At 38.8% G+C, this 26,281-nt stretch overlaps 2 protein-coding genes across 2 annotated transcripts in view; one reads left to right on the plus strand and one right to left on the minus strand.

Annotated features, from left to right (window-relative positions):
* Positions 1–26,281, plus strand: part of LOC122790335 (zinc finger protein 239-like) — a 1,358,627-nt gene that overhangs the window by 250,456 nt on the left and 1,081,890 nt on the right. The window lies entirely within an intron of this gene.
* Positions 1–26,281, minus strand: part of LOC122790334 (myosin-6-like) — a 353,888-nt gene that overhangs the window by 25,473 nt on the left and 302,134 nt on the right. The window contains 2 exon segments of the mRNA XM_044057853.1: positions 7,060–7,225; positions 21,437–21,620. Of these exon segments, the coding sequence (XP_043913788.1) occupies positions 7,060–7,225; positions 21,437–21,620 (350 nt within the window).

Here is a 26,281-nt window from a genome sequence, read left to right on the forward strand (position 1 = left end):
AATCAACTGACTGATTCAGTCTTACTTCAGATGTCACCTTTGGTAGGAAGCTACTCCGTCTTTATGAAAAATGAGGTATAGTGGTTTACAGGATACTGCTTGTAATTCAGAAGTCTGCTTAGTGGAAGTAATTGTAACAAGAAAAATGGTCTTCCATGAGAGATACTTGAAATCTACCGGAGCTGCGGGTTTGAAGGGTTTTTGGGTCAAGGCTTGAAATATAATATTGATCCCTGTCTTGGGTTCTGAGTAAGAAAGCATTGATGTGGGTGTGTTATTTTTTATGTCTATTGATGCTTATATTTTTATACACAGCTAGCTTAAAGTACTGCACAGTATCATATATATATTTCACATATTAGCTAAGAAGAACAACTTGTCTTTTTTGGAATTCATTAGAGTATAGCAAAAGGATGGCAAATGTTTTTGTAGTCATTTAGCCTTGAGAGAAAGTTAGGTATTGTGTAAGAGATAAGTCTGCTGAAAAGTAGTACATTAACCTATCAAAACCAAAGCACCCCTGTTTGCATAATGTTTTGTCTGGTTACTCCTCACAGTCTTGGAAGTGTGTGTTTCCATGCAGTCAAAAGCTGAGAAAGCTTTGAACTTTGTATGAAAAAATCCTTTCTTTTATTTAAATTTAAGATATAAAAGGAATTGCATCTGAGTATACAGTTGAATCTCTCTCTATGTTGTGAGATTCCAGTATCAGTACTTTATAATAAAATGTGTTTGCATCCGGAATCTTTGACTGTCCATGTTTGGATTTAAGTAGCTGCATTATATTGTGTCTGCTAACAAATTAATCTTTACAGCACCCTTAAGGAAGACTTTGGAGATTTTTAGAGAAGGTATAGAGGTGTCATTATGCCCTAAGTGAAAATTTGAAGTGGCAGTCATCTGTACCTTGATAGTGGAGAAACTGGACCCTTTCAGAAAAAAAGTTATGATAGGAAATCTAAAATCCATGGTAGACGAGCAGAAAAGGTCTCTAATCCTTTTGAGGAAGCCCAGATAGAAAAATGTTTCCATTTGCTTTGATATTTTTGTTTTGCTAGACTGTTTTTGAGAGGCAGAAATAATGTGGAGCACTAAAGATAATAGCCTAGCATCTCTGGCTGTTGGTAGAGTTGGAAGAACCATGCAGTCAGCTTTAGGGCTTTTAGATCCAATAGAGGCAATCCAGATGGGTGACTCAGGAGATCTGGATTGGGATTCAGCACCCAAGGCAATGTATTATGTGAGGGCAAAAGAAGGGTAACCAAACCTGATGGGGCCAAAATGGAGCAACGCATATCATTCTGGTCTTTCACCTTCTGGCTTTCTAAATGAATTTTGTTAAAAGTGGTATTGGAAGAAGCATAAAGGAGACCTGAAGGCCAATTGTGAACTATAGCATCCCTTGGTAACTGTCCCTATGGAGGGATCAGTGCATAGAACTGATGTATTGCTGATCAGGTATGAGTCAGAAATTGCAGCAAGGTTGGTCCCAGCAGCTGAATTTTTTTGTTGCCACTGTCTGGTTGAGGGACCACAGTGTTGCAGTAGAATCAACCTGCTCAACTTGTCCACTAGCACATTTGACACCCCCGGGATGTGCATTGCTATCAGAAAACAATGGGAAGATGTCAACCATTATCCCACTCTCATGGCTTCCCAGCAAAGTGGATATGATCATGTTCTTCCTTGTTTGTTGATGTGGCAGAATAATGCCATTTTGTCCATCTGGATAGATATCACACCCTTGGAGAGGAAGTCCTGAAAAGCCTGCAGTGCTAGGAGGGCTTTTCTCCTCTCCAAGATATTGATGTGAAAGTTGGCCTCCAGGGGTAGCCAAGCACCATGAACCATCTTCCCTTTGAAATGCCCTCCCCACCCCAAAAGGGAAGCATCTGTTGTTACTGTGGCCCGGGGGTTTGGTGGACCAAAGGTTCTTCCTTCTGGTACTGATGTAGAGGTTACCACCATTTGATATGATTTCTGCAAACTTGAGATGAATCTTGGTATACAGGTGGCGTATACTCTGTAACCATTGGACTAAAAGAGCTCACTGTAATACTCTCATGTGATATCTCACCAGCAGAACTAGTGTAATAGTTAGACCAACCAAACTTAACAAATGAAGAATCGACCTTGCTTGAGGAAGAAGCTGCTGAATTACCTGAGAGGTTACGGGACAAAGGGATAGCACTCTGGTGACTGGAAGCCTGGCAATTTGAAGGACCGTGTAGATGTGACATCCTGTAAACTCTGTTTGCTGCATGTGAGAAAGTTGTCTTTTCAGTTGATGGACTGCGATCCCCAGTAATTGTATAAGCTGGAGTAATAGATTCTGGTGTTGTCCCAGTAGAACCCTGGAAGCAGCAGTAAGGAACCAATCTTCTAGGTTGGAGATCCCTTGGAATCGAAGATGACTAGATACCACTGCCATAACTTTTGTGAACACCCAGAAGGCTATGGTGAGACTGAAGGGTAGTGCTCTGAATTGAAAATGATTGGCTCCCAGCCAGAAATGCAGAAATCTCCTGGATTGTCTTTGTATCTTTATGTGATAGTAGGTGTTCCAGAAATCTATAGAACACATCTAATTATCCTTCCTAAGGAGAGATAATATTCACTGTACCATGACCATCTGGAACTTTGCCTGTCTCATGACTTGATTGAGATGAGTCCAAAATTGGCCTGAGGTCCCCAGTCTCAGTTTTGGAACTAAAAAGAACCTGGAATTGACTCTGGATCTTGATAAGATCACTAGTCTTGGGGGGGTCTGTTGGATGACTCTTTTTTTTCTAGCAACTCTGAGACCTCTGTTGGTGCAGATTCCAACTGACTGGGTGGAACTTTAATTTCTTTTTTGGAGGGTAAGAAAAAGGAATGGTATAGCCTCTGGTAATTAGGTAATTATCCTTAACACCCAGAAATCTGATGAAATGTCTTGCCAGGCTTGTGGGTGTTAGGAAACTGCCCCCAACTATCTCCAGAATGCAGCAGTCAGATAACCCTCAGGAGTAGGGATAGGGTTTCACAGTGAAAGGACCATGAAACTCTTGGTTATGCAGTTCACCTCTGCTCCTGGGGTGACATCCATTCAAGTTACCTCCCCCTCTGCCTGGGGGGGGGGTCGGTCTGTCTCCAGGAGTGTCCTGGTGATAACCCTTGGATTTTCTGAACCACATCTTTTTACCACCCCTTTGCCTTCTGCAGGGTGGATTCATGTATTTCAGTGGCAGATAGGGTCTTACCATCCTATTTGCTCCTAGTGAGGGTTTCTTTAACTTATGGTCCAAAAATGAGTGGAACCATCAAAAGGAGTATTAATGAAGGACAATTTAAAGCTTTCTGCAAAATTGCAGAGATTCAATTAGGTATGCTGAGTCATAATAATGCTCGTGCCGTCTGCTCTAGCTGGTAGATAAAGCGAACCAAGTCAAAAGATAAATGAATATAAGGGAAAGCATTTCATCTGCATATATTAGGCCACCAGGATCAAGGAATACAAGAGTGAAGCCACTGAATCACAAGGAAAAGATGAAGGTTGCTGTTTAGAAGTAGGAAGGCATGAGATAGGTCTCATGTGGACAAAGTTATCATTTAAACCTCACAAATAAAAATGAGTGTGGAAGATGAGGATCAAACGGAGATAGCGGCGCTGGGCAGGGCTGTCACAGAAATACATGCATTTTTGTGGATCTTGGTGAGGGGCTGAAAAGTGATGGGAAACAACAAATGTTTTGTAGAATGGCTTATTACACTTGAGTCTCACAGAGATTCTACCTGTGCATTTTACAAGGTCAGAAATTTAAGAGTCGTTCAAACAGCCTATGGATATACAAACACTTGAAGATGTCAGCAGATTAAGATGTGTTTTGCCGAGGGCAGACAAATACTGCAGCTGTCTCCCACAGTCATGGTCCTCCTTTACTCTTGTTCCATTTTTTCCTACCCCAAGCAAAACATGCTTCAAGGCAGTCCTTATCATTACATGCTGCTGACCCTGAGAGGCATGGTTATATCTAGTATAATCGAGAGGTTCCTCATCCAGCCAACATACTTGTTTCTTTCTTTTCCCTTTCTGTTTCCTCAACAGCCCCAGCTGTCTCATTTATTCCATGCATAATGTGATGAGTTTGAATCATAACCCACCCACTCTCCTTGCTGTAATAGATAAATGCCCACATTTTCAAGTCCCTGCTCATATACTAGCTCCTCCATATGCTCACCATGTTGGCAACTCTGCATGGTATGGCATCACTAAGTGTAATATTACTTTGAATATTACCTATATTACTGCATAGAGTACCCAATATTGTATCTTAACAAGTGTCTTGTAAATGGAAGAAAGGCCCTACAATCTGTGGAATGGAAACGATTCCTTTATTTGTGATACGCCCATTAAGATCTTACTGGCTCTACCCAATACATTTCCATATTACACAGCAGGATTCGGTTTGGGATTGGGTATAACCCTCTTGCCCTTTTTTGTCCTGCCATGCTTAAGGTCACCCTATTAAAACTTTGTTTTACATGCCTCCTCCAAAATGCAATGTTGTGCACTTTTTAAACATCAGGTCCCAGCCTCCATTTTTATACTCAAATGTTAGCCTTTGCAGTATTTCTGAAGACCAGCCTCAGCATCCTTGACTACAGCAGGGCATAGTTATGTGTCATGGAGGCATTGCTGGTTGAGCAACTTTAGTTTGTAAATTTAATGCCAAAGTGAGTTTCCCATAAATTTTGTATTGTGTGATCTGATGGAGCGTTTTCCAAGGGTTTTTATCCTTTACTCAACTGCAGTATGATCATGGAGTTGGCGTACTGTGTATATATATATATATATATATATATATATATATATATATATATATATATATATATATATATATATAATTTTTTGTGGTGCGACATGCTCTGTTCCCTACATATGTGGGGGTATGGGGGCCTTGCCTCATTGCAAGAAAAGATTTTTTGTGAGTTTATTTTTTTGTTTTCAGACTCTCCATTTTTAGTCTTTAATTTTTAGAAAGCAATGAGTTGAATAGACTTATTCTGAACACTGGTCTACTACAGGTGCCTCCATGCTTATATGCATGTCCACAGCTAGTGGGGTTTGGCTTTATTGGACTGAATGTAACCAGAAAGATTTGAAAAGTAAAAAATTATGGACATTCAGAAGCTATGTAGCCGAAACACTTTATGCCCTTAAGGGGTCATTTGCAGATATCCCATGGGCCTCCACTACAGTAGTTTTAATGTATTACACAGTGAAAACTCTAGCTTAGCTAGGTTTTTCTTGCTGGTTTTGCTGCATCATTTGTCTGTGTGTCCTTTTCACCCTTTGGTTTGGATGCTAGTAGCTGGAGAAACACCTGCTCATTTGTTCTAAAAAGCAGGTAATTGAACTCCCAGTAGCCCATTCTCCAACTCTGCATAGTCCTCCCAAAACTCGATTCTATACACTATATAGCAATACCAACACCTAAACTATAAACCTAAAATTCCCACCCAGTTCCCAACCTGACTCCTTGATCCCTAACTGTAAGCCTCCATTCTCCCTCTCAAACACTAAAGTCTCTGATCAGTGTAAGAATTTAAGGCCTGTCATCTGACGTAACAGTGGTTTTAATTATTTTGTTGCAATAACACATGCCTGCTGTTCTTATGCTGTACCATTTTTAAGAGGTGGTCATTCATTTCTATAATTATATACACTGAAAATGTTTTAGGAAGTACCTGTGCCATGCACACTTTGATTGCTTGAAAAGTTATTTTACATATATTTTGTTAAATTTATGTCTTTAAAATGTCCAGGGGCATTGTGCACCACACCAAAATCAGGACTCTTAAGATTTTTAATGAGAAACAGATACATTTCAAAGCTAAATGTAGATTTATTTTTAAATGGTAGGCTTAAATCTGAGTCATTAGTGAATAACGTTCTATTGTACTATTACTAATGTGCAGTTTTCATGAGTTTTACTTGAAGATCAAGATTGCGTTATTTCAGGGATTTCTCTTGCTCCAGTATACAGTGATCTCAGAGTTAATATATATAAGTAGCAGGTGTGTGGGAATAGAGTAGCTCACGCCAAAATGATACAAGAGACTTTTTAGTGATTTTTGCAATTTTAAATTCTGAATCTATTAGAAAATGCCACTCCTTTGTGATCAGATTTCTGACAGTCCATCACATAAGAGTTACATTTCTGTCACAGTGCCCTATTTTTTCTCTGCTTCCACTTCCGTTCCAGTAGCAAGCTTGTACAGCCAGTACAGCAAACCGTCTGGGTGCACTTCTACAAACTGATTACACCAGTTCCTGTCAGCCCTCTATAGATGTACAGTTTGGTGTTGAAACTTGAGGTGATATTTTCTGCCTTGTATCATGTCTGTGTCATTCATAAGAAGGATAAACTTCTAAGGCTTAGAAAACTGCAGACAAACAAGGCCCAGAACTATTTCACAGTTCCAGGATAACCTGCTGCATTCCCACGTGTTCTCAAGCATCTCACATTAGCAGAAAACATGAGAACTGTGGCATTTAGTCCTAACAGCTGCACTTGGGATCGCTTTATTTATAAGAGAACAGAGTGAAAAAGCATAACAATATTAATGATAGTAATAATAATAATAGTAACAATAATATTCATAATAATAACAATATTAATAATAATAATAGTAATAATAATATTATTAATAATAACAATATTAATAATAATAATAATAATAATAATAACAATAATACCACTTCTAGGATTGGTGAAACTTAGACTACAGGAGACAATCTCCTACCTGCTCTACTTCTGTGACATACTCTGTCTGTTAGGCTTACTTTTCAACCCTACTCAGTCTGAAGACAATAAAAGAGATTTAAAGGTACTAGTCAGCTCATGTTGGTTGCATCTCTGAAGAAAACACAGCCTAATGTTATGTGACTAGTTTGGTTGTTTTTAGCAGAGCCAGTGTTTTATGCAGTTACCAAAACAACAAACTACATCTTAGTTAAAATCCCAGCGTTTAACACAATGCCCTGACCCTGAAAGACGGTCGATCACTCTTTACCTTGTAGATTCTTGTTCTCCCTCTTAAGGGTCTCCAGATGCTCAAGGGATTCTTCATAGGCATTCTTCAGCTTAAAGAGCTCAGTACTAAGGGAACGAGCTTCCTTCTGTGAGGCTTCCAGCTCACTCTGGGATTCTTCAAACTTCTGCTTCCATTCTGCCAAAATCTAAGGATTTAAAAATTGCATTAATCCATAATGCTTTTACGGTCAAAATGCTCAGCTTTATAGATATTGTATTCAAGTTAAATTAACTCATCAACTTTGAAATATTCACATTTTTCATTGACTTTGCTAGATGTTGAGGATCACAATGAATATGAAACATCTTCCTTGAGTAAATTTCCAGCAGGATTATGTTACTAACAGGACTGGAAGAGGAGTCAGTTCTGGCATTAAGAATATAAGTTAGACTTCAATACATATATGTGATTGGTTAGCAGAAAAAAATGGTCTTAGCTGTAAGTCACACTGTCTGCCATTCTGCAGACCTTAGCTTTCACATAGATGTTCCATGCTCAGAGTGATGCTTCAGAGAAAAAACATGGGGCATCCTTTCATGATATTCGCCCTCTATCAAAGAATGAGGTGTGGATGCACCATTAGCAGGAGGACTCATTTCAAAGGGCTGGCAACAACAGACTGAGTTTTCCAAGTGACAGATCCCCCCCTTAGTGATAATCATAGCATTTCCTTCAAATCAGAATTCTCAGATTTTTCAAAAGTGCACTCAAGACTGGAAAGAGAGAGAAAGAAAAATACTTCAGCAAGTGGATGATAGACTGGACCATATATAACCATTGCAAATACAGTAACTTTTCTGCCATGAGTTCTGAGACAGTAAGTTCAAAAGAATATAGTATGAACTTGCTTGTGATACTGCTAAGGGAATAGGTCATATAATTTATAAGTAAAAAATACCAAGTATCTGCAGACGCAACTGCTGCGAGTTATTCTGGATTTTTTTTCAGAATTCTTTTGAATATAATAATGATTTGTGGACTCAGTGGCAGAAGTGATACATGAATTTTGTAATACAGCAATATCAAATCAAAACTGGTAGCAGAAGTGCACATGTATTTTGCTTTATCATGACTCTTCAATTTGTCCATCTGTTTTAACTTCAAAGCAGAAATGGTTGCACAATGTGTGTGTGTGTGTGTGTGTTTGATTGAACCGCTTAAATGCTGAACACAAAAAAAATGTGCAAAAAGAGGGATGGAACATTCATATTACTGAAAATCCCTAACAATGAATCTACAAAAAATTGCCAAAGGAAAATAATTTTCTTTTGCAGTCTTTACACCAAAGGCCCTTCGTAGCACTAGCCCAGATTTGTCTGAAGAGTAGTAGTGTTACTGAGAGGTTTTCTTAAGGTAAGGTGTAGGGTTAGGGGCAAGGTTAGGCTTCCCTCATGTCCACCTTAGTAATGCATGCTACTAATCATAAACCTAACCCTGCCACTACCCAGACACTTTGCCTTAAAAAAAGTCTTTCTGTAACTCTGCCACTACACAAGACAAGTTCAGACACACACACACATACACCATACTAGATCTATCTCCTTATTTAACCTTTAACATAACCCACATAACTGATGCATACACAGACAATAAACCTACCCCCTTACCTAACCCTTGCCCTGATTCTAACTTGTATATACTCATGTACCCCTCCTCATATGAACCCACTTATCTGTTTGACAAAACTGACATTCACAGTAATGTATATTTGATTATTTGAACGTTAAAGTAAAGGCACCAGCTTTAGACCTGTTCAAACAAATGTATGTTCAATCACGGCTTCAGGACCCCTAGATATGTTAGATGATACCACATTAATGCCATGCAGGTTGTCTAATAAAAAGTCTTAAAACAGTAAATAAGAAACAAACAAAATACACTCGTAGATCAACATATTATGGTTTACTAAGCCTACCTGAGTGTTGCAGCTGCCCTTTCTCTGACCTAACCTGTCCCATCATCTGTCTATCCTAGGCATCCTTGAGCCCATTCACTGACCAGCCCTGGTCATTGGCTCAAGCAATGAACTTGATGCCCCACTACGATATATGACAAACAGTATTTCCATGAGACCATCTTACACTATTTTCCTTCAGGTTCAGGTTGTTGTGCTGGAATGACAGGATCATGGCACATTGTGGAAACTTGCCAACCTGCCTAGCAGAAATTTTGCCATAACCTGTCCATAGATGGAAGTCAGACTTTTACCTACTAGAGTCTAGACTATGATCCACCATTTTGTAAATTAGCTACTGGTACCATCTTCTAATTTTATATCACTTCAGTTTCTTAATTGAAATTACAGAGGTTTCTTTATTGATTACCCAGCTTGCCTGCCAGCATTTTAGTTACACGGAGATGTATCTTTGGGACTCTGTAATTTATCCCTCCTAACTTTCTTGAGCTTTTTTCTACTTTGTTCTTTTCAATTGATCCATGTTTATACATGCACTACTTACCTAGGATAACACACTGCCCAGTTGCTTTCTAAATGTTAAGCTGAAGAATTAATTTAGTGACCTGTAACCCATAGTGTTTCTGAAAAAATTATTTTGCTCATTCTGTAATCCATCCTTTGATCATCACCTTCTCTAGTATATATTCACCCAATCAGGTTATATTTGCTGTGTTTATCTGTCCTCCTTATTGTTCATTTTATCTTCCTTCCTCTTTTATGCTATCACCTACATAATTTTTTCTTCAATTCCTCACTCTTTTGTCTCCATTTTAGCCAGTTTGGATGACTACTAAAACTTTTATTTTTTTCCTTTCTTGACCCTATTCTTGATACAACCCTCTAGGTCTACAGCTGCCCCCTTATTATATTACTACTGCTCTTCCTAACATAATGAATCTATGTTTGTATAATCTTTAGTTTTTGTTTCCCATGAGATGGAAGTCAGAGACTGTGTACCACTCATTGGATAAATCACAACTGTAAGTATTTTTCTTACTGCTATTCCATTATCCATCTGTTCCACATTCTTGAAGGCACATTCATAGACATGGATAACTGGTTGCATACATTAGTCTTTGATTTTGTGGGTTGATTGTGGCTGAAAAGAATCTGATGACAAGTTTATTTACCCAGTTAAATGTTGAAGTTAAAATTACATGCTTCCTTTTCTTGTTAAGGTTCTCACGCCCTGCTGAAAACTACTATTCTTTAAAGCTGCTGCTATTTCCCTATTCTCTACCTTCAACCCTGGACATTAGCACTCTAAAACATTATTACTACACTTTTAAGGTCTCCAATAACTATCCCTTTATTCTCTTTACAAGTGTTGTTGGTGAGTCAGTCACTCTACTTTCTGCACCTGGTGATCCAAGTACTGGAGCCTCCCAACCCTGAGCTCCTTCTTCCTTTTCCATCCTCAAAACCAGCCTTGATGTACCTTTCATTCCTTTCCACAGTACATAGTATCACATTTCAAACGCTCATTTGCACCCCACCACCCCACTTCCTTTGTTTTCCCTTTCTTTTCTATATGCCTAGAACCCATATTACAACAACGCACTCACATTTGCTAATATTTCTGTTGTACCTATCTTGGTGTATGCAGGACTGGTATTCATGCCCAAATGTTTAATGAGTATGTACATCTGGCTGTGGACTGTCTTTCTATGCCATATATTATTCATATATATGTTGTGTAAATAGAGCTTAGCCCTGGCATGGTACCTGCAATGTGTATGTAACAACAGTCACAGCATTAGCTGATCTGTTGCTAACTAGACTTCTTGCATTGTGAGTTAAATTGCTTATGTATACATACGTATATACTAGGCTAATAACAACAAGGGCCTTTTTAAGCCTAGCCATGCATCCCAAATGTATCCAACAAGTTTGGTGTCCCAGAGATTATTTTTTGGGTTACATGTAAGCTAAAGTATGAGTGGTCAAACACTTACAGGTTGACTCTAACAGAGACATAGGTGACAAACCACGGGTAAATTTCTGATTTCCCATCCAGTGGTCCAAGTTAAGCTTGAATAGTTGAATATAGTCAGGGAAGAATTCTGTTTTACATGGGTGGGAAGCCTGTTCCAGAAAATAGATATTCTCTGTGATGTATATCTGTCCCTCCAACATGTCCTGTTTATGTTACAAACAAGGATTATCTCCCTAGATTGGTAGTTCTGAAGCTGTTTGTTTTGTGGCTATGCAAGAGGTCCATCCAAGAGGGATCTTGGAATGCCCTGCATGCCAGACATAGATCACACCTGAACAGTCTGTAGGAAACAGAGAATAGGAAAAGGGCTTTAAGGTGATCTGCATAGGACATGTTGTTAAAGCCATGTATTCTCTTTGTGAGGAACCTCTGTGTACGTTCCATGTGTAGCATGTGCCTGGTCGGATACATTGACAAGGGATTATTGTATTTGGCCACTTAATTTCTCCAAGTATTTTATATTTCTAGAACCTTAATGGAAATGAATCCCAAGTCAATGTATGATTACAGTTCAAGAAATTAGTATTTTTTATGTCTTTGATGTTAGCCAAAAGTGCTCTTTGCAGCACCCAAAATGTGCCCAGAATTGACTCCTCCTGTAATTAGTATGGAGTTACATGTATTGGTAGCATATCTAAATGCGACTGTAAATTATTTTAAATGAGACCCATTGCTCCTACTACTATTGGAACTGACTGGGTATTCTTCTTTCACATTGCCATCATTTCTGCCTGCAAATCCTAGTATTTTATGATTTTGTGTCTCTCTGTACGTAAGGCACTGTAATCATTGGGTGTAGCAATTTCAGTTATCAATGCTACTTTTGTTCTCTTTTCATGGATTAGTACATATGGTTTTCTCACATCTATTTTTTGAAATGTTGGTAATGGGTGATCCCATGTGATATAAACTTCATCATTTTCTATAATGCTTGGTGGCTCCAATGCTTCTCAGCTACTTTAATATTGTAATGTTTGCATAATCCTCAATGCAACAGTCTTGCCACACTATTATACCTTTTAGTATATAGGCCCTCTGCCATTAGTGTATCACACCCAGCAACAAATGTGCTACTGTTTCCAATTCTGTTTTATAAAGCTTGCATTTTTCTGTTTCTCCCACATGTTCAATGGACTTTGTAAACCTAAGTGTACATAATCCATTATCCTGGGCCGCCAATATTATCCTTGTATCTTTTGGTTTAAATTCACCTCTCCGTAACCATTCCTGCATCAGGTCCTGATTGACATGAGGTCATTGCAGGAGTTTTCTGTACTTGCAACCATATTTCTTGCCTTCTCATCTGACCTTATATTCTTTTATTTGTTTTTTTTGGCACATTCAGGTGCTTCCTAATTCTGGTTTGATTTCCATTCCCAGATGACACCGATATGCTTCTGATAAACTAAGCAAGGAAGCCATCTTAGACTTGTTCAAAACATTCACTATGTTTGGATCTTGTGAGGTCAGCAGATATGTATGCAGTCCTACAATTGCAGATTTATACATGTAATCAATTTCAAGGAAGCCCATACCTCCTTCAGAATGGGGAATATATAATCTTGGTATACACTGATTTTTATAAATCATTTGCTAATTGTGAATCATATTTTTGTTTTCCTGCTCAACTGATCCAATACTTCGGGGACAGTCAACATCCCGAAACTGTAAGTTAGAACAGGAAGAACAAACAGGTTTATAGCTTGGACTTTGTTCCACTATGTTATGGCTATTTTCAGTTTTATTGTCAATCCTTCATCAGTTCCCAACTATTTATACACTCCATCCTGCTCAAATTCCTTTTTATCACACTGTCCCAGAGTGATATTTTCTTGGTGCTACAGCTTTCCTGATTTAAAGGCTGCTTTTGCACATTTATCAAGACCAAATGGCATTCTTACATCATCTGAGAACGTTTTGACCACTTGCAGTTGTGCTTTCAGTTTCTCATCTGATGAACTACACAGTTTGAAATCATCCACAAAAAGATGAGAAGTCTTTACACTTTGTTGTTTTTTGGAAGTCAGATTGAAACCATGACCTAATCTGTTAAGTAGACAACTTAATGGGTTAAGAGTATGACAAAGCAGCAGTGACAGAGTCACCCCTTCTGAATTTTTATCCCTGGGATAATAATTTGTCCTTTATCATGACTTAGCTGCAGAGTGGTTTGCCACAGTTTCATGGTCACTGTAATGTAACTGATCAATGTAAGTTGTATCTTATACATCTGTAAGCACTCCTCCATCCATAAATGTGGGATGCTGTCAGATGCTTTTTTGTAGTCTATCCATGCCTTACTTAGATTCTTCCCCTTTTTTTTACAGTGCTCCATTATGACTTTATTTAACAACAAATGATCCTTTGTTCCATATGACTTTCTTTTGTACCCTTTTGTTCTATTGCCATATTTGAGTTTTCTTCTAAATGACTATAAACTCTACTAGCATCTTCTTCTTCTGGCTTTTTCCCAGTTAGGGGTCGCCACAGTGGATCACCTGTCTGCTCATGACTGGCAGTGGAGTTTTACGGTGTCGAGTTGCCAGCCCGGTGCCCAACCAGAAGGCGCACACACACACACACACACACACACACACACACACACACACACACACACACACACACACACACACACTCCAATCCACCTACAGCATGTCCTTGGGATATGGGAGGAAACCGGAGCACCTGGAGGAAACCCACCTGACCACAGGGAGGACATGCAGACTCCACACAGAAGGCACCCCAGCTGAGGATCGAATCGGAGAACCACTTGCTGTGAGGATAAACTCTATTGGCATCACTTCCAGTATATAGCTTACACATTGATGGAAGGTAAGTTATTAGTCTGTAGTTTTAAGGTAGCTTGTAGGTTCGCTTTTGAGGAGTAACATTTTTTCTGTTGTTTACTAGGTTGGTATCTGTTTGGAATGCACATATAAATAGTTCTTACTCAGAGTAAATATGTTAATACTTTTAGCCAGAGGTTAGGTACTGCATCTGGGCCTGGGGCTTTTCATTTAGAAGCTTTTCTTAATTTTGTTTTTTCAGTTAATAGATTTTCTTAATTCTGTTTTAGTTTCTCTGTCCATTACTTCATCCCATTTCATATCCTGTACATTTGAACTTCTTACTGTTTCTTTTTACTTCTTCTATCCATTCAGCATTTTTACGTTCTACATGGTCTTCAAAGATATTTCTCCAAAATGTGTCTATTATTTCTTTTGCCTTGTTTCCAGTGAATTGCCTATTTTGTACTTTTCCTTTATATTTATCTACATATCATCTAAGTTTTTCTGCCTGTGCTGATATTTTTAGTTTAGTTTATTATTTGCAATGCTCGGCTGGGGTGCCTTCTGTGTGGAGTCTGCATGTCCTCCCTGTGGTCTCGTGGGTTTCCTCCGGGTGCTCCGGTTTCCTCCCATGTCCCAAAGACATGCTGTAGGTGGATTGGACACTCTAAACTGCCCCTAGGTGTGAGTGTGTGCATGTGTGTGAATACTGTGGAAGGTTGGGTGCCGGGCTGGCAACTTGACACCGTAAATCTCCACTGCCAGTCATGAGCGGACAGGTGATCTGCTGTGGTGACCTCTAATTGGGAAAAGCCAAAAGAAGAATAAGATTTGCAATGGTGTACGATAGATCTGGTCCCTCTTCTGTACTCTTCAGACAGTGACACTCCTTGTCTTAATTGCTTTATAGTTTTCTCTGCCCGATAGTTCCGTGATGGCATTTGATTTCTTCCCTTCCTTTCCCTTATTTCCCTGTGTTTTTCTGGAAAGACTGTTATTAATTTATCTGCAGATTAACATTCTAACATTTTAGATTTTATTGACTTTCTGTAATTTATTTCTTTTATTGATCTTACTATGTCTACCCATCTCTATTAAATCAGTCAACTCTTCCTTTAGATCATGTCTTCTAAACTAAGGGCACATTCTTTATTCCCCATTTCCTGCAGGCATTCTACATAATGTTCCAGAACATCTTCCTGTGACATAGTCTCTTCAGCTTCATCCTGTGTCATCTGTTACACTTTGCCATGAGAACTCACTGGCCTATCACTCTGCAACTGCGTCAGAGCTGCCACTGTTTCTTGCACCTTCCCTTGTTGTGCAGCTCCAGCTGAACTTTTGTACTAACTTCCTGCTGAAGGCTCCAAAGTATCTTCATATGGCAGCTGATTAGATGCTTCCTGCTCCACTGGTTTCTCCTTAATTTGGGGACTCATTGTTTTATCATGCTGTGATGCTACCAGTGTCGGATTTTCTACACAAACTCCTTCCCTTCACTGGTAATGCATAACTTTAGTTTCATTTTCTTTAACTTCACCATTATTAATCCTCTTTTCTACTTTCCCACTTTGTTTTCTTATTTTTTGTATTGTAAAATTTTCCATATTCAGATGCTTTTGCCTATATTTCTCTTCAAATATCTTTGGTGCTATTTTTTATTGATTAATTTTGCTTTCTCCTTTGCATACATTTTTTTACCAGATTAAATATCTTTTTGTTTCCCATGTGCATATTTCTTCTTCAGATGCCTCCCTCTGCTTCTGTTTCTCCTTACTTTGGGGACTTATTGTTCCATCATGCTGCAACATAACCTGTGTTAGACTTTCTACACTAAATCCTTCACTTTGGCAGGTATTCCATAGCTTCAGTTTCCATTTGTTTAATTTCTACTTGACTAATCTTCTTCTACATTCCCCCTTTGTGATCTTATATTTTGTATTATGAAAGTTTCCATATCTGGGTGCTTTTGCCTGTACTTCTCTTCAAATATCTTTTTTTTGTATTGATTAGTTTGTGTCTCTCCTTTGCGTAAATATTGTACCATATCATATCTCTTTCTTTCCTATGCCCATGTTTCTTTTTTTATATCTTTCAAAAATCTCTAGATTTTGTTCACTGTATTTTCACACTTCCTCAGTCACTTATTTTTCTAAACAGCCCAATGCTTCCTGACCCATATAATATTTTTCATGAATCTGTTGTACTAATGAACACAAATTTGCATCTAAAGCTTTTGACGGTTTTACTTGTGAAACTGTTTTTCTTTCCTCCAATTTCTCTCAATCTTTTTGATATGTCTTCCATCTTGAAATCTCCAGGGACCTAAATATGGCCTGCAATTTGAATAGGAAGTGCTGGAAGGACAGATTTGTCTCCCAGAGACTGCCGCGTCTTTGGAATAGGCTGTCAATTCATGTGAAGTAGAGCACTTCTATGATGCTGTTTAAAAGGAACCTGGATGAGTGGATGGGGCACAGTAAATTCGTACTGAGGGTAGTGCCCACAACCCTCCTGGACATGGGCAGTCATTACTAAATACAATCCTGGGTATTGACTAGAGACCCTGTAGTATTACATTGGGATGAAATGGCTAGGCTTGAAATGACCTCCAGGTCAATAGCCTAGTAATCTCCTATGATCCCATAAATCCTTGGCTTCTTGCATAATAGTAACAATACATCATTTTTTTCCTTATCCTCAGTAGTCCACTCTATCATCTTTATGGTTCTTTTCTGGCCTGTCATTTTTTTGTGGGCTACTACTTCCTACTACAACAGGGGGCCATCCTCCCTCTGAGCCTGGCCTAACCACATTGTAAGAATGTTTCTGTGTCGTTAAAGATTCTGCACTGTCATTTTTTCCACTCCTGGTACCGGTGTGCCTACAAGGACTGGGGACTTTTTTATCCTAGGACTTTTGCACCCAACTGTCTTTTTCATTTTTTAACCTACTTCTGTCCATGCTGTAAGCTATACAAGACACTGTCTATATATTGGTGCCGACTTGGTGAGATTTTTGTAAAAACAGGGTCCACCTTGTGAAGGTACTCACCAAGACTTGAGAGTGAATTCAGTTCCAGCAACACTACTCTCCTTTGCTTGCTGATTTTATCGTTACTCCATTCACCCCCCCTTACAGTATGATGATAGCGATCTTTATACAATTACATCCAAAGATACCAATAAAGTACATGTAATTTATTTCTTCACAACAATAAGGGGTGTACACAGTCAACAAAGTGGCTACAACTGTTGTTGGTGGAGCTCTCTGTGGATGAAAGTACCGTATGCTCTCATCTGGTCATGTTTAAATGGTCTTTAATCTGGTTTTGCATGACGTGTGTGTGTGTGTGTGTGTGTGTGTGTGTGTGTGTGTGTGTGTGTGTGTGTGTGTGTGTGTGTGTGTGTGTGTGTGTATGTGAATTAAGTTGAACATTTTTGGCTAATGTGTATTTGAGTGAAACAAATTTGAAATATGTGACTTTGGTCAGTATTCTTGTTTTTATTTTTATTTTTTGACAGACATTTGAAAAGTATGCAGTTAACAATGTAGGTATAATTGCTGGATTTGTAGGATGTCTGTATTTATCAGCTCAGTGGGGTCAGTGATTTTTAAAGTTAAAAAGAGATTAGTCTGTTTTTGTAGGACTAACTTGCATTTGTATAAAGCAATTTGGATTACTTTACTTTGTCCTTTTTTATCACAATCAAACATATCATTTATACATATTTGATGATAAAATGCCCGTAATTGTTGACTACAGATGTTATTGGGTTATAATGATAGCTGTTTGAGTGGCCTTTTATAGTTATGTTCTGAAATTAGTATCTTTGTTTTTTTTGGTTCATATATGTTGTCTTACTGCTTACTGGAAAAATGTTCAAAAACTACACATTTAAAACTCACTCTAACTAATGTTGCTATATTAAACAAAAATATAATTTAAAACAATCAGGAAGGTTAATCAAAGAATATACATGCATTTATGCATGGTCCTAAAAATGTGTTCAGGGAGCCAGTGGTTTGAAAACAACCGGATGCCCAAGATACATTTAATTCGACACTGGCATATACATTTTCAATGAAATGATCGCTCATGCTAAGCCTGTTTTTGATGTGAGACTGTTCTGTTTAGCAAATGGCCATCAGTGCTTGTGCAATAAAACTTGAAACAAATGTTTTAAATTGAATACAAATCTCTCTAATCATTGTAAAAGTAAAGAAAAGGATAGAATGTACACTGACAGGTTTGAATACAGTTTATGGCAACTGGGGAGAGACAGTCAACTAATAATAAGAGACTGGAATGGCTGGGGGCAGGTCCCATTACCCTGCATAGAGCCCCATTTGACCATAATCCATCTCTGTTTGTTCTTCTGAGTACAGTGTCCACAAAAGCACTCATAGGAGTGAGTAGCATGCTATCTCATTCTGCAAGTGTGACAAAATCATTAGTGTATGCTTTACTGTAAGCTTTTCTTAGGCTGTTTATGTAGCACAACATGTGAATAGATTGCCTTCCAGGTTGTAGGTTCAGGTCTCCTATGGGTCGCATACTGATACAACATTGTTGCAGTAGGAGGATGTTTCATGACCACAGTATAATAGTATTTGTAAAATAGTTAGACTCAGGTGATGTTTTACTTTATTTTTTTTCACTGTATTTGTACTTCTTCCTTGCTATTCTTTCTATTATATACATGCATAATGTTTTTGTGGTTTCTTTTCATTTATTTTACATTTACATGCAGAGGCATCCAGATCAGTACCCCTGCCACCATCCAGGACTGTCGCCAAACCACCAGTGGCTATACTACCACCACCAACACCACAGCCATCTGTGTTCTCAGCTACTACTGTCACCTCAACACCTGCAGTGTCCATTCCCTCTGACTCTTCTGAGGAAGGTGTTGCATATTACCTGCTGGAAGCAGTGAGATTGTAGCTGACACATATGTCACCCTAGAGCTGCTGGAGGAAATGTTTGGGGGCCTTACTGATAGGTATCTGGATGCCTGAATTGGCCCTCTTCCAGCAACTCACAAAGTTGCATTCTTGCCTTGCATTGACATTGACATCAGATCCAGGGCCCTTGTGGTGAGGGAGCACAGGGTGGGGAATGAACTCCCAATACATCATGGCTGGCAGACTGTGCATCTGTTCACTGCAACTTATCTCCATCATAGTGTCCTCTTTTTGCTTCTGTGCCCACATCTGTATGATGTCAATCCTAACTACCACCACTGTTTTTCCTCTGTGTGTCTGATGCCTCCTTCTCCATTGTCTTTTCCATCCCTGACTGTGTTAGCACCTCCCCTGTCAGTTTTGTCTGTTTTCTGCATTTTTTGAGTCCCCTGCTATCTACGCTACCTCTCTTATCTTCCTCTTTCTTCCCTTACTACCTCCTCCAACTTATCTTCTCTTCACATATATAAAAAATGGGGAACTGACTATAAAAATGTTCTCCTTTTACTCCACCTCTGCCCTGCTTATTCCATAATTGCTCCCCACCATTCATCACTTTCCTATCTCCCAATATCCGGCTTTTAATATGGTCAATACATAGCTCAGCAGACGTGCCTCATAGTCTTTTAAGACTGCCACGTAACTTATGAGGTATATATATCTTTTTCTTATGATACTGTGCATGGCGAATCATGCAGATAATCATTGAGACACAAGCACAACTAACCAAGCGCTGCTGGTGCTTGTATTTCTCTGCAGCCACATTGTACTACTACCATCCCATCCCAGAGCCTGTATTACGAGAGGGATATTTAATGAGCTTTTGTCCTTGTACTCTTTCCTCCACATAATCACTCTTAATGAACATCAGGGCTCAACCCTCACATTCGGTAAACAGAGGAGGGCAGGCCATAACCACTCCTATACACTTTCTGAATCTCACGGAATAAGTTTGAGATTTTATGGGACAGTGTGCTGTGCTACAGGGTCAAGGATATTTTAAGGGTCTGGGGAAAATCAAAACAGTGAACAAGCTGTGGAAACAAATCAGCAACAGATTGCCCAGGAATATGAACGAAGGCCTGAGGAAGATGTGAAAAAGCACAAAGATGAGAAGGATAATATGGCCACAAATGAATGTAAAGCTGGTGAGTAGGACAAATACTATGGCACAGAAGAGGTGGTAAGGAAATACTGAGAAGACAGAGGAGGCAACATTTAAGAAAGTCAGCAGTGGGGTGAGAAAGGAACTGATGGCAGAAAAGCTGAAATCTGGAAAGGGTTCTGATAGAATTTGTTGAGAAGGGAATCAATGGCTTCTTTGGGTATATATCAGAACGAAGGAACATATTTGGCTAGATTCATCAAACGTGTGTGTTTGTGGGTCGGGGGGTTATCACAGAAGAGAAAGAAAAAGCAGAATTACATACTGATACTTTGCAACTCTTTATGAAGGAAAGTTTGGGTAGAGTGCCTTACTGATATCTAGGTGGGGCAGAGTGGTGAAAGCAGAGGAGAGAGAGAGGGAGAAGAAGAAGTGAAAAAAAGAGATGATTGATGTAAGGGATGATAATACTTAGACACAAAATGAGCAAGCCAGTCACCAGGATACTGAAGTCGGGTGTAGAAAAAATGGTTGCTCTGAGGGAGGATGAAGTACAAGGATTAAACCGTAGTATGATTCAAGCATATTAAGAATGTGACCAGGGTGCTGTCAGATTTTGTGATGGAGGTCTCCAAAGGACTTTAGGCCTGTATATGTATGTACATGTGTGTGTGTGTGTGTGTGTGTGTGTGTGTGTATATATATATATATGTATATATATATATATATATATATATATATATATATATATGTATATATATTACTTATAGATATAGGTACGTGACTTGGTGGTAACAAGGTCCTTGTAGCTGACATATTAAAGCTGTTGGGCAACAGCAAGAGCAGTAAGTGTCAGAAAATAATCTGCTGCAAAGATATTTTTTTAAGTTATTTTTGCCTCATTGCCTTCCCATTATTAGCCTCACCATCACTCAGTAGCTATGTGTCCCCTCTGTTTCTTCCTAATTCACTCATCACTGTCTTTCACATCACCCCATCATCCCTTGGGGAGGCCTTTCTGCAGTAAAGATTTACTTTCCTGGTACCATGCTTACTTGTTTGTGAGGTGATAGACATGCAGTGGCGCAGCCATCATCTTGTCACCAATAGGAGACACAAAACTGTATGCAGCTCACCAAAACCCCAGTCTTTGTGGCTATAATATGGACAATACCAAAGTAGGGCGCACAGTCTTCTCTCTATGGAACATGTATGTAAATACTGAAATGCCTCACTTGGCACTGCTTGGCTGAATAGGCAAACACAATAACCCTACATACTACAGCATTATTCTTCTGTCTCCTAGTCACCCTGTGACTCTTTCACCAGTGGGGAAGCATGCACTGGACACTCAGCTGTAAAGTCATTAACCAAACCTAATTTGGTGGGGTCACAGTCAAGGCTTCATCCCTCTGTGCCAAGCAGTCAGTGTCTATAGTGTAGACATGTTTAAAGAAATAGTTTTCTTAGGCAGAAGTACAATTATATATATATATTTTTTTTAAAGGAAAGCATCTTGACACATTACAATGAAAACAGACCTTATCAAAGTTCTTCTGTTTCTTGTCCAAGGCAGCAGCTGCAGCATTTGACTTCTCTAGGTCTACCATGAGGTCCTCAATCTCATTCTGGAGCCGATGCTTGGTCTTCTCTAGGGAGGAGCACTTGGCGTTCACAGCTTCCACAGCTTCCTCTGCCTCTTGCAACCTCTGAGCCAGCTTCTTCCTGTTGGAGGAAGACAGGAAATATTTCAGGTACACCAGTGTTTCATAACTCATAATGTGATCAACATATTCACTAACCACTTCCTACATCCCTATCATACTTGCTCAAAGTCTGGACCACAGACATTCATGTTTTCATAGTCTAAGCACCCAGGATGCATGAAGACTTAGCTGTTTGCGATGCCATCTTGCTTATCCTGCCACTGAACATCCCTAGGGGCCTGCTGTAAAAGCAGTGTGTTTATCATCCCTTCTGCAGAAGTTCAAGTTAGCCAGTGATTGCTGAGTCCTTTTTCCTGACTGTACAGAACCTGGACAACTACTCAAACATGGATTAGCAGTGATTCATATGGGCACCATACTCCCATATGGAATACATGGTAAATATGACATCACAGTTAACCAGGAATGAGAATATGTTTTTTAATCAGCTCCTATGTTTATTCGAAGAATATGTACTCAATTCTGTGACATCATGGAACCATAAGGGTAAGGAAGTTTCTCTGCACCCTCAAAGTTCTTTGATCACAGAATCACTGTATTTTCAGATGTGTTTATGTTACAGATACCCTTATGCATTCTCCACCTAACATTTTCATTTGTTTTTCTTGCAGTGTTTCTTGGTTTGTTGCTAAATCATAGATCCCTCCCACATCATTGGGCTAGATCTCTTTGCTGTGATCTGTACATTAATTTACTACTATACAGCGATGAAAGGAATTTTATTTATATCAGATGATATTCATTACTAGTCTGTCTTGCACCTGTAAGGCTTCCTACTATGAGCATGTGTATTACCTGGAGAAATGGCAAACCAGTGGCCATTGATGCTGACTTTTTTTGTAAGCATGAGGATTTCCATCAGCCCAGTTATGTTTTGTCTTTGTGGTTAGTAAATGGATATATAGTTTAATACAGTGGAATATATTCACATATGACTCATGCAAGGAGGAACAGTGTTTTAAACTTATATACTTTGGTTAAACATCATTCATTAACAGAGTAGAAATGAGCTACTTGCCATAGATGAATAAAGGCATGACTATGACCCAGACTACCTGTCATCAGTTAGCATCCCGGGGAGTGAAAGAGATGACCGAGGAGAGTAGAAAAGAATGGCCACTGCAAGCTCATTCATCCAGACGGGAGGGATGGTATCCTGGTCTACTGCACTGCTGACTGTCAAAAGAGGCCCAAGGACACAATGGCCAGCATTCAGGGCCATGGACACAAGTCACACCAGGCTGCACTAACAGCCATAACAGGGAGAGCTGTTTATGTGGAAGAATGCACCTGTGTCGGCTCACCAGTATTATGGGGGAAAAACTGTGACTCTGCCAAGGGGGATTATACGTTGGGCACTAAAATGAAAACTGTGATGACTGTGGTTGCATAATGCCATCCTGAGAGTTGCTTTTGCCTGATGGGGAATGAATGGGCCTGCTGGGTCACGGCAGACCTGCTGGTTAGCAGGCAGAAAAGATAAAAAAAACACACTAAAAGTTACATTAGTATACTTGCTAGTATGTCTTAGTGTAAAATATTTACAAACAGATTATTCTACTTAGTATACCACTAGAGGTTCATTTTCTCAATTAATTTTCATTACACTTGTCAACCTGATCTGTATAGCTTCGATATCTCCTTTGCCTGAACTGGCTAAAAATTGCCAGAAAAGGACAAACCTAAAGCTCTTCACCTCTCTATCAAATGACTAGCTTTGAAAATCTATTTGTCACTTTTTCATCGTTTTTATTAAAATTTTCTATGCAGGAACAAACAACTATTTACAAAATGTAATAATGTAGAATCACAGTTACTAGAGGAGGCAAGGCATTAAAGATCTTTAGGTATGATAGCCTCATGTAATACAAATGCCAAATTCCTCTGATTTGCCTAGGTATAGCAGTAATTAATTTATATAGTCAGACTTCTAATAATAGGTTGTCTCCTTGTTTTATGAGAAGCCATCTGGCTTTATAAAGGTGTGAAAATGCTGTTGGAGTTAGGGATGAAATGGCAGATAGTGTTGGAGATGGTCTGGAGGATGGTAATGTTTTTCTTAGAAGTGGAACATGATGTGGAGTCCATATTCCAGCTGTGACAGTAGGACCCCCTTGCAGATGGCTGTTCTGGCTAATTGAGATGTGAAAGGATATTTTTTTCTTGAAAGAGCGAGTTAACTTTTGCCTGATTTTGTCTATGCTGGAAAAGAAATTAAGTGATTGATCCAATCAAATCCATACGCATTTGAAGGTGGCAATTGTGGTTGTTTAAGTAAATAATATTTATGTTGTTAGTGTCTTAGGTGAGTTTTTCAGATGTTCAAAAAGCAATGTTTTTGTTTTAGTGGGGTTGCAAAATAGTCCATTGTTAATTAGCCACTGGTGGAGTGCATATAAATCTGTTTGAAGCTGGCCTTGATTGTGAGTGTGTGTTTGACTTGACCTGTATATGACTATGTCATCAGTATACAGAATGGGTGGGGGATGGGTGGTCACATGAGAGTTTGATGATGAGATTGAAATAGGAGGGGGCAAGGATGGAACACTGTAACATTCCTTTGTTAGGTGAGTGATGTTCCAATAGAAGGAACTTATTCTGACTTTAAAGTAGCTGTTAGTATGGACATTTTTAAATCACAGAGTGCCTTCTGAGCTAACTCTTATTTCTGTACATTTGTTGAAGAGAAGGGCATAGTCAGCGAGATCAATAACCTTTATAAGATCTATGAATAGAAATCCTGTAAAAAAAACTTTGCCAGAATTTAGTAGGATGTCATCAGTTAAGACCCAAAGGGCTGCCTTTGAACGTTGTTCAAGTCAGTAGCTATGCTGTCTGAGTGGAAGCAGGTGGCATTGCTGGACGTATATAGATTGTTAAAGCTATGCTGTTTTTTCTAGAATGTGTTTTAGGGGTGATTTAATTAAACTGTTTTCCCAAATATGATGTATAATATTTTTGGTGCAACAAAGGTTGTAAACATTCATGAGAGAAATGGAGAAGTGGTCTCTTCAGTGATATATGTACAAGGCAGTTAAATTGTCTGACATAGTGAGAACGTTGGTGAGGACACAGTTGAGTATAGTAGAGACATCTTTAGATTTTATGTATTTGAAGCTGAAGTTGGGATAATTGGTGGTGGGAAGGTTATTTAGCATCTGGTAGAGAAGGTGTGGAGTTTATTAATGGAAGACTACTAAGTTTTTGAGGAAGTCAGATGAATAGTTTTCTTTTACCTTATTGGATGAAATTTGTGGAAAATGCATCATGTAGGAGCTTTCGGCCTGTTACCAGGTTGACTTCTTTCTAGAAGCTTTTAGGGGAATGTGCTATTTTTTTTTTTATTTTCATTTTGTGTTTTCCAATGGATTATTTGACTACTGCATACGGTTTCAAAGGATGTTAGTTGTCTGCATTGGGGTCTTCCTTCTATTTCTGCCATACTTCATCTGTCAGACTGAGTAGATGTTTGAGTTCAGTGGATAGTCAGTCTGATTTGGTAGGTTTATACAGTCTATGGATTAATGGAAATAATTTGTTTTGTAATTCAAGAAGAAAATCAGTTAATTATATGTCATTTGTATATCAAACTGATTTGTACATATGCTGGTGTTAAAAATGTATTTGTAAAGCGGCTTGTGTTAAAATGTATCAAAAGTGTGCCCTGCTGGAAAGAAAAGAAATGTACATGCATTATTGTAACTGAATTAAATGCATATGCTTTAACAGCGGATACTAGAAGAGAAAAGGTTAATCTCAGTCCAGCCAACTTTAAAATATATCTGAAATTAAATTACATTATGGGTTAAGCCCTAACAATGTTATCCCACAGTTCTGAATGGAGCCGGAGATGTAGTGTTTTTGTTAGAGAATAGTTTGTAGCTCCTGAAGGAAGAGTGGAAAGGTTTTATTATTTTATGGCTTCCAGATGCTTAAATAAAACTTAGCTAAAGGTCTATTGTGCATTTTAGCACATAGGTGCTAAACCCTGGCAGCCTCTAGTGATGGGGCATAGTGCAGGAAACAGAGTTTGATGACCAGATGTGTGTGATGTCATTCTGTAAGCCAGAAATAATATTTAGATCTTAGTAGGAGATTGCTGTCAGTATTCTGTGCTCTGTCTTGGATCTGAGAAGGACCACTCACCCCCATTGTCTTGCCTTGCTCTATTCAGTAAGTAGAAACAGTAATTCTCTTGATCAGTCTGGAAAATATAGTGAGCGTAGTTAAATATTGTTTTTCTGTAACTGTGTGACTCTTTCCAGCTGTATTAGTTTCGATAGTTCCTGTGGCTGAATTTCTTGTGTTTACTGTAAATAGATATTTAGTATTTTTGTATTCTTTTATTATTAAATATATTTAAAATTTTCATTGTGGCTGGTCCTTTTTGGAAAATATTTAAGCTTTCAGAGTATTTGCATATATTTATTTGGTGATAACTGTGGCCACTCCTGAAAGCCTGGCTGTTTGGTCAACATTACCATTTGTATTAATATTAACTTCACTCAGCATAATTGGATACCCTTTTAGCGCCTTATAGTAACTGACTGGTGGGAGTGAATCTACCTTATGGTCTGGACAAAGTTGTTAGAGTAGATAATCTGTGCCAGCCTTTCCCAGGTGTGTGTGTGTGAAAATTAAATGTGTCAGCTACAGGGA

Source organism: Protopterus annectens, chromosome 16.part0 (genome assembly GCF_019279795.1).
Source record: "Protopterus annectens isolate FY-2018-M chromosome 16.part0, PAN1.0, whole genome shotgun sequence".
NCBI lineage: Eukaryota > Metazoa > Chordata > Ceratodontiformes > Protopteridae > Protopterus > Protopterus annectens.